Raw genomic sequence first — 9,993 nt, forward strand, 5'->3', positions numbered from 1 at the left:
GGGATAGATTCCCAGGAGTGGTATTGCTGGGTCAAATGGAAGCTCAATTTCTAATTTTTTGAGAATCGTCCATACTGTTTTCCAGAAGGGCTGAACCAGTCGACATTCTCACCAACAGTGAAGGAGTGTCCCTTTCTCGCCACATCCACGCCAGCATTGGTTGCTTTTGTTCTTTTGAATGTGGGCCAGTCTCTGAGGTGTGAGATGGTATCTCATTGTGGTTTTGATCTGCATCTCCCTGATGATTAATGATGTAGAGCATTTTCTCATGTGCTTTTTTGCCATTCGGATTTCTTCTTTGAGAAAGTTTCTGTTCATTTCATTGCCCCATTTTTGGATGGGGTTGGATGTTTTCTTCTTGTGGAGTTTAACCAGTATTTTGTATATCCTGGATATCAACCCCTTGTCAGATGTGTATTCGGCGAATATCCTTTCCCATTCTGTAGACTGTCTTTGTATTTTGGTCACTGTTTCTTTGGAGGTGCAGAAGCTTCTTAGTTTAAGATAGTCCCATTTATCTATCTCTGTTTTCACTTGCTCGGCCAGTGGCGTGGCATCTTTGAAGATACCATTAGCTTCAATGTCATGGAGGGTTTTGCCAACTTTGTCTTCAATGTACCTTATGGTTTCTGGTCTGGTGTTGAGGTCTTTAATCCATTTTGATCTTACTTTTGTACACGGTGTTAGGCAGAGTTCTGAGCCCAGAATGACTTCTTTAGAAGAACAATAGGCCTCTAACCAGCCCGTTTCCCTGCTCCTTTTAACTGAACCTTGTGGTGTCACCATTATATCTTTCATCCTTTTCATTGTGTGTGTGTGTGTGTGTGTGTGTGTGTCTTCAAGTCTAAGTTCCGGCAGTATTGCATTATTCATATGTTTATAGCATTTTCTTTTTGTCATATTATTATAATGTGTTGGAGCGATAGCACAGCGGGTAGGGCGTTCGCCTTACAAGCGGCCAACATGGCCGACCCGAGTTCGATTCCTCCGCCCCTCTCGGAGAGCCCGGCAAGCTACCGAGAGTATTGGATATGCCAGACACAGTAACAACAAAGTCTCCAATGGAGACGTTACTGGGCCCGCTCGAGCAAATCGACGATCAACGGGAGGGCCTTTACCTTTACCTATTGTTCTCTACAAGGTACTCTTGTCTCTTAGGCAGACAATAGTATTGACTTTCTAAGCAGAAGGCCAGAGTCTCCTGCTGGGGGGTGGGGGGGAAGCTGCCTACACACCCTCTTGGCCTTTTCCTTCTTTTCTTCCCTTGCCCTCAAGCTCCCCCTGGGGACCTCACATATCTTCCATTTTCCCAGGGTTCTTCTGTCTTTGCTTTAGTGCATACATGGTTACAATTTTGTTCACAAGCAAATCATGTAGTTTTCTGTAATTACTTTTTCTTTTCGGCCCAATGTTTTATTTCCGAGAGTGTTTGATAATTGTCACATTCTTGCTCTATTCGTTTTCTTGGCTTTTACTGCCCCTGAACTTGAGACTTTCCTGTCTGTGCGGTCATGGGGGTTCTGTTCCATGTGTCGCCCTGCACACGCACCCCCATCCCTTGGCACACCTGCACCCCTAGGTGCTCCTGAGAGTCCTGGCTCACCCCGCAGAAACCTCACTTCCCTGGTGTATTGCCCTTGCTCTTCAGCCTGTTTCTTTTTCACTCTTTGCTTTGGAGAGCATATCCTCAGCAACCACTGGTAGATGCTATTTTGAAATCATACACACACACACACACACACACACACACACACACGAGAGTAGATTAATTTTATCCTCAGTTTGTCTTGATGATGATGATGATGATGATCACACCCAGGATACTCAGGGTCTACTCGCAAATCTGTGCTCGGAATTTCTAGGGATTGAAGTTAAAGTTGCTAGGTCACCAGGCACTGCCAGGAGTCAAACTCGCGCTTCCCACAGGGACAGCGTGGGCCCAGTACATTGAGCTTTAATTCCAAGATGCATGGTAATGAAACATGTTTCCCACCACCTGGAAAATTATCATATTACCTGGACTGTTAACCCAGAATATCATCATTCCAGGAGTTAGAAAATATTAAAAAGGGGTTACAGTTATTAAATTGGCTAATCAGAATTTGAGAGTCCTAACAAACATAGCAACAAGTGGATGTTTTGTTTCAAAGAGCGATTAAAAGTTGCAGTGAGTCAGTATTCAAGTCATTAGTCCTGCCAATATTGAACACAGATTGGTAGCAGAGCTGGGCTAATTTATTTTCAGTCTCATTTAAAAGTAAAGATGGGGCTGGAGCGATAGTACAGTGGGTAGGGCTGACCCAGGTTCGATTCCCAGCATTCCATATGGTCCCCTGAGCACTGCCAGGGGTAATTCCTGAGCGCAGAGCCAGGAGTAACCCCTGTGCATTACTGGGTGTGACCCAAGAAGCAAAAAAAAAAAAAAAAAGTAAAGATACTCACTTCTACATATTTTCAAAAGATTGAGGATGTAACTACTTCAGTTCTGTGTCTCAGTTTGTTGTCCCAAAATTATATGTCAAAAATAATCATATGTTGACTGCCTCAATCTCCACCTGCTTTAGCTAACTTAGTAGAATAGTTAATCTCTAGGAGCAAATATGTGAAATATTTCTGAGTTTTACCTCAATATTAATGATACTGAGTTCGTCTTTATTAGTGTGTACTTTTTAAATGAGTAAACAACTACTAAAAAGAAGGTTCTGAAGCACATGCTTCATATCTCAGACCATACTCTTACCAAGAGCCATTCAAGGAGTACTGAAAATGACTTGGACAAAACTATTAAATATATATAAGGCTATAAAGGAAAAACCCCTCAGTATCTTCTCTATTTTAAAAACCCAAGGAAAGGAGGGTATTGTCCTGTACCAAAAGATTTTTCCAACTCTCTTTCACTCATCTGATATCATGTAATTAACAGGAGGTAGATTAAGGATTTATCTCCTTGCCTTTCCATCTCCACACCAGTTGCAAGTTCAGAACGGCACCTGTACTTCTCACAGACTCCCAGTTGGAGAGTGCTGTGATCCCCTTCATTGGCTCTGATTCATTTGCTCAAGCATCCCAGAGATAAAAAAAATTATTTTGCTTACCAGATCACCAGATTGTTATAAAAGAGTGTAATTAAAGAATAGCCAGGCAGAAGAAATGCATAGAGCAAGATAGAGGGAAAGGGCAGAGACCTTCCATTTCCCCTATTTTTTTTATTTTTTTACTTTTGCTTTTTGGGTCACAGCGATGCACAAGGGTTGCTCCTGGCTCTGCACTCAGCAGTTATCCTTGGCGGTGCTCAGGGGCCATATGGGATGCTGGGAATGTAACCTGGGTTGGCCACATGCAAGGCAGACGCCCTACCTGCAGTGCTATTGCTCCAGCCCTCCATTCTCCCTTTAAAGGTATTGTGTTTCCCCGATCACCTGTTTGCCTCCCAAACTCATTTTTCTGTATATTTGTAGCAACCTTACTCTATAAGAAAGGTTTATTTAATCGTTGGGCTGGAGAGATAGCACAGCGGTAGGGCGTTTGCCTTGTACAAAGCCAGCCCAGCCGACTGAGCCGGGTTCGATTCCTATGCCCCTCTTTGAGTGCCCAGCAAGTTACCAAGAGTATCTCGCCTGCACGGCAAAGCCTGGCAAGCTCCCCGTGACGTATTCGATATGCCAAACACAGTAACAAGTGTCACAATGGAAACGTTACTGGCCCCACTCAAGCAAAATCGATGAACAACGGGAGGACCGTGACCGTGACTGTATTTAATCCTTGATCCTTCTTGATAAGTGCTTCCACTTCCTGGGAAAGTAACCCTCTTGGTTCCTGGGGGAAATGGTACCAAAAGTTTCTACCCTCTGTAACCTGATTGGTTCCCCAGCAGCTATTCCTATCCTTAAGGCCTTGCCAAAAGTCATGCCATTCATAATAAAGTCAGATGTGGTGAAAGGGGTTTGTTGTGAATAACAAAAACCAAAGATACTGCTACCTCTCTGGAAATTCCAAAAGCTGTGGAAGCACTATGTCAATAAGAAGGAATGTGTATTTCTTGGAAGTCACGATGTTACAAAGCTTAACTTTCAATATAAATTGTACTCACAGAACACATTCCGTGGTTTAATAATGAATCCTATTTTCTCTCCTCGCTTCCACCCCCAGCTTTTTGGAGACTGGGAAGCCCAACTGCGGAGAATCATGAAGCTCATTGCTGGTGGCGGCTTGTCAATCACTGGCTCACACAACATGTGTGGAGACTATCTATACAGTGGACACACAGTCATGCTCACACTCACCTACCTATTTATCAAAGAGTGTAAGTCCTAACGAATATGGAAGCCTGAGAATTCTTTCCTGTTCGTTTCCCATGTCTTGGGAGGGCAGCGCTGTGGCCATACCTAGACACAGTGGGCATTGGGGGAGGAGGACATGGGGGGGCAGGTGATTCAGGTGGAAGGAAGTAACTGCTTGCTGGCAGGTGTGTTTCCTTAAGTTCAGTTATAATATTGGGGAATTTTCAAGCTGCTAGGCCTGCTTGGGTGTGGCCATTATTGGCCATTTATTCAAGGCACTGACACTCTGGTCTGGAATGAGGAGAAGGTGATGAGTGGATAATGTCTCTCCCCTCAGAGAGGCAGGCACTCGGGTACTGATGATGCAGACTAGTGTCCGGTTAGTGATGGATACTATTGCTATGGGGACTTTCCCTTCAAAAATGTACTCTAGATATTTATTAGGAAACACATAAAAATGATATTACAGATCGCCTTGTATACTATAGCATATTTATTCAGATTTAACATATATTAGAATTTGCCATGTCTATTTCAAAGAGAGCCCTTTAAAATTTAAGTTAAATGTTAAGAGATGTTTAAAGCCATTCGTCTTTCCAGTTTTCTCTATCACTTATTTCCATGTAAATTTTTCTACATGTGTTTTATCATGCCATGGAGTCAGTGGTTTGGGGTTTGCTTGGTTTTTTTTTTACCTTAATGAGTATCCTGATTTATATGTTATATATTTAATCTTTGGCCACTTTTTTCTCCAAAATTGTGTTTTTGAGATGTGAAACAGATTCACTTTATTTTATTTTTAAATAACTTTTAAGATAGGTTCATTCTAATTGCTTAGTATTTTATTACTATAATTTTACTACAGGTTATTTGTTTCTATACTTATAGAAAATTCAGTTGTCAACATAATACTCAGTAAGTATTAAAGAGGAAGGACATAAATTGTTACCTAGTGAAGTCTTAGGAGCAGAGTCTTAAGTGACACCTTTAGGAAGTTTCATATTGTTAAAATCCAGAGTGATGCTAATAATGAAAAACAAGAATAATGAGCTGGAAAGTGGGAACAGATGGTGGATCATATCTTAAGCGATTAAAAGAAATCTAAACTAATTCTCATGGAGAGGTGGTTCCTAATGAGGGACTCACACTAGTTGATCAGTGTCATATCATTTGAGAGAGAGAGAGAGAATGAGAGAGAAAGAGAGTGTACTCTAAGTGACTTTCCATTGGAGTTCAAGCACACATTTACAAGTATTTCATTGATATTTCCTGGTCTTTGGGAGTGTACTTGAACTATAGAACTATAATTCTATTTGATCTTTTAAATCCAAATTCAGGCATTTGAATTCTTTCCTCTTTGTATTTGAGAAATGAAAATCTTTAAGACGTTTTAGATTTGTATGATTATGTGGCTTGAAAAACAAATGGGACAGCTGTACCAATTTGCCTACGCTAGGTGTAAGAATCCATAAGCCAAATACTGATTTTTTTTTATAAATTTCTAATTCCCCAATTTTTTGTAGGTAAATTGAATTAGACGTTAGTGAAGTTTTAAAAATTCATTTAATGGTGCATTACCTGCCCTTGTTTATCATTTAGAATACAAGGACTGGAGCAATAGTGCAGGGTGGGTGTTTGCCTTGCAAGCAGCTGACCTATCCCAGATACCTGATGTCATCTCCTGTATACTACCAGGAGTAATTCTGCAGTGCAGAACTGGGAGTAAAACCTGAGCATCATCAGGTACAGCCCCCAAACAACACAAAAGAGCATTCATATCATGAGTCAGTTCTTAACCAGATATAAATTACTATTGTGAATAGAGTTACTTTATAAATAAGCTGCTTCCACTCTGCCCTTGGTTACATACAAACTTAGATTTGGTAGCGTAAGCCATTTGGGATATCCACAAGAGGGAAAGAGAGACTACAATTAATGGGACTCAGAAATGGCAGTGGAGGCATGTTTGTGTGCCCTTAGAGTTAACCTTGAATAATGGGGCTCCTGCAAATTTCTCTTCTTTTCAGATTCTCCTCGACGACTCTGGTGGTACCACTGGATTTGCTGGCTTCTCAGCGTGGTTGGAATCTTCTGTATTCTCTTAGCGCATGACCACTACACTGTGGACGTGGTGGTGGCATACTACATCACCACAAGACTTTTCTGGTGGTATCATACTATGGCCAATCAGCAAGTGAGTTATCTCCTTTTGTTAATTTTAGCTTCTATTGCTCACGACCTGGGGTAGCCGGTGTGGCAAGAGAAAAGTATACAGAGTCCCCATATGACTGTTTTCTTGTCAGGGGTAGTCAACTACCAGTATGTTAAATTTGATGTCAATTTGCTTTTGAATCAAAACGAGTAAGAAGTGGGTTGGAACAATAGTACAATGGGTAAGGCATCTGCCTTGCATGTTGACAACTTAGGTTCAATCCCTGAAACCCATGTGGTCCCCTGTGCCCCGCGAGGAGCAAGCCCAGAGCTCTGCGGGTTGTGACCCAAAAACAAAAGGATATTAGTATGAATATGAAAGATCATTTTTTTTAATTTTTTATGATTTTTAATATTTTTTATTTTATTTTTCTAAAATAAGTGTGATGCTCTCATTTTCCCTGAAAAGTATTTTCAAAGCTGTGATCAACCTCTGCTTGACTTGCATTTCTGCCCTCTTTTCGCCCTTGGCCCCTCGTCAACTTGCTGCTTCATGTTCAATTGTTTATCTCCAATGTAAGAGTAGGTAACTTAAAAATTAATAGCGGGGTCTATTTATAGAAAGGAGACTGAGTATGCCACATGTTCTCTGTGCACTCCTGAAGTTGGAGTGGTTCTTCTGCTAGCAGGGAGCCCAGTTTGCAGATGAGTACAGAGTAAAAGAATAATGATGCGAGAGTGAATCTGGGCTTTGTGGTGTGGACCTGAGGTTCTTTATGAATTTCAACATAGAAAATGTTTAGGGGCTGGAGCGATAGCACAGCGGGTAGGGTGTTTGCCTTGCACGCGGCCAACCGGGTTCAATTCCCAGCATCTCATGTGATCCCCAAGCACCGCCAGGAGTAATTCCTGAGTACAGAGCCAGGAGTAACCCCTGAGCACCAGTGGGTGTGACAGGGAAAGGAAAGGACAGGAAAGGGAAGGGGAAGGGAGGGGATGTTTAGCCTGGGGCTGGAGACCTAGCTCAACAGGCTAAGTGCAGAAGGCTCATGTTTGATCCCCAGCAAGGCATGATTCCCCAAGAATTGCCAGGAACAACCCCTCAGCACTGAGCTAAGAGTAGCCCCTTGAGCACCACTGGTGTGCTCAAGGGGCTACTCTTAGCCAAAAAGAAAAACCAAAAAGAAAAAACATTGGAACTTTAAGTGATGTGTTATTTGAGAGGTAGACTGGTTCTTCTTGAAGTTGGAACAATTAAATTATTCTTCCTAACCTGGTTTTCTTTCCTGCGTTACCGTAGGTGCTAAAAGAAGCTTCCCAGATGAACCTCCTAGCCAGAGTGTGGTGGTACAGGCCATTTCAGTACTTTGAAAAGAATGTCCAAGGAATTGTACCTCGATCTTACCATTGGCCCTTCCCCTGGCCGGTCGTCCACCTCAGTAGACAAGTTAAATACAGCAGGTTGGTGAATGACACATAGCGGCTGTATGGAGTGGGGGAAAGAGAAACTGTCCGAAGTGCTAAGAACTCCATAGAGAAGATGCCATAAAATAAACACCTCCCCAATCCTGTTCTCTTTCAACAGTTACCTTGACTTAACCTATTGAGTTACCTGGTCAGCACTGTGATCTTTTTTTCTCTCCAAAGGACCTGCGTTGGACAACAATAAAGAAAATCTAACCTATCATGCACTGTACACATTTCCTGTTCATAAGTTTGGGATTTGCATACCCTGCGGCCACCATATTCCTTTGTATATGATGCAACACATAAATGTAAGCTTTTATATCATAAGTTCTGGTCTTTCCAGTCACACCTGGAAATAAAGCATATTATTTTCTTGGGAAAACATACTTTTCATATCTCTTGCCCCAAAGATTGGGCTGTAAGCCATTTTCTAGTAAATGTCTCTATGAAGGTTTCTAAGTACCTGAATGGGGTTCGATTCTGAAATCTTTTTACCTGTTGCACCGATATTCAAATAAAAATGACAGACAGAGAAAGGTTTGGTAACTTTGAGTTTTGTAAAAATCAGCAGAGACAGTGTGTCCAAAAGTGCAAAAAAAAAAATCTGTTATTAAGTGATTTTCTAAGTATTTCCTAACTTTATTTTTCAAAATGATGTTATGAAAACCAAATTTAGGATTTTTACATGTCAGAGAGAAAAGAGTTGAAATTTAAAGATGCTTCTTGGGAGAGAAATTTGTCTATGTTTCTAGTGCCTTTCTTGTCTTGATTGTATGGTCAGTAGGCAATCTTAAATGTTTTTATTTAAAATAAAGTATTCCATAAAAATATAAATGTATGTATACACAACTAAATTTTGCATTTATAGCTAAATTAAATCAGAATACTGCTTATGGTTTTTAAATTGCTATGAATTAAAGAATGGGGAGTTCCTTGGAAAGTTCAAGCCTGTTCCCATATTGTGAGCAGGTGGCAACTCCACGTAAATTATTTTATCACCTATTTGGTAGTTCGATTTTAACTATACAATGAAAACAGCCATGAATATTTTTTAAAGAGAGTTTTGAAAATGATCACTTATCTAAAACTTGAAAGCTATATATATTAGTTATCCATACTCTCATGACAATTTTGTTGGTGAACAACAGAAAAGATATCTATTTCTTTAAAATATATTTGTGCAGAAACTGCATGTAACTCTAAGTTTTACTCCTAACATAAATGTTTGGGGAAGTATTCTATTCTATACTTGCCAATATGGAGAACAAAATAGTTTTTTAAGAATGAAGAAATATATATATATATATATATATCCATTCTGTATTTTATGTGCGGCAGAATTATCTTCCATAGGGTTTGTGTGTGTGTGTGTGTGTGTGTGTGTGTGTGTGTGTATTCACAAGGTGATATTTGTATTGTAAAACAATAATGGTGAAGGAAATAAAAAGGCTTTTAAAATTTTGTTTGTTTATATCTTTGTAAGGTCATTATTCCAGTGAATATACTGACATCTTAACAGCTTATCTAGGTCATAAATTAATTAAAATGCACTTTTTAATAAAAACTGTTGTCTAAAATACTGGATATTATTTCTGATGTGTTTAGCGCCTTCCTGAAAGTCGTAAACGAAGTCATTCAAGCAACCTCAAAAGCTTTTCATTTTTGTCATGGTGTTTGAGACATGTAGGACCTTCGACAGAAATCTTTTATGGGAGTCTTTAATATTATATTTCTTATAACCTTCAGCTACCTTTACAAATTGAATATATAGGTTTTAAATATATTTAAAAATTATAGATAAATTCACTCTGCAGACTCTGTTTACCTAAGTTTTCTGATTCTCAGTCAGGTTGCTAACTGAACTTGTCCCTGCAGCTGAAAGTAGTAATTGCTTTTTCAGATGAAAAGGAAACCAAATCTGAAATGAGAAATACAGTAACGTATTTGAGTAATCATTGGTGATGCAAAAGAAAACAATATTGTTGAGGTGGTAATGGTAAGGGAAGGAAAAGGCAGATAAGTGGTGGTCTGCCTTTGTTGAAGAATGTGTTCGAGGAGGCTAGCAGTCACAGCGGTAGGGCGTTTGCCTTGCACG

The 9,993-nt window shown here is 40.2% G+C and overlaps 1 protein-coding gene across 10 annotated transcripts in view; it reads left to right on the plus strand.

Moving 5' to 3' along the window:
• SGMS1 (sphingomyelin synthase 1) overlaps positions 1-9,469 on the plus strand; it is a 309,219-nt gene extending 299,750 nt beyond the window's left edge. For all 10 annotated transcript variants that reach the window (XM_056120601.1, XM_056120602.1, XM_056120603.1 and 7 more), the window contains 4 exons: positions 4,150-4,303; positions 6,308-6,474; positions 7,732-7,892; positions 8,017-9,469. In XM_056120601.1, coding sequence (XP_055976576.1) covers positions 4,150-4,303; positions 6,308-6,474; positions 7,732-7,892; positions 8,017-8,038 — 504 coding nt within the window. In that variant the 3' untranslated portion in view covers positions 8,039-9,469. The remainder of the gene's footprint in view (positions 1-4,149; positions 4,304-6,307; positions 6,475-7,731; positions 7,893-8,016) is intronic.
• Positions 9,470-9,993: the final 524 nt, after the last annotated feature.

Source organism: Sorex fumeus, unplaced genomic scaffold (assembly GCF_029834395.1).
Source record: "Sorex fumeus unplaced genomic scaffold, SorFum_2.1 ptg000043l, whole genome shotgun sequence".
In the NCBI taxonomy this organism is placed as follows: domain Eukaryota; kingdom Metazoa; phylum Chordata; class Mammalia; order Eulipotyphla; family Soricidae; genus Sorex; species Sorex fumeus.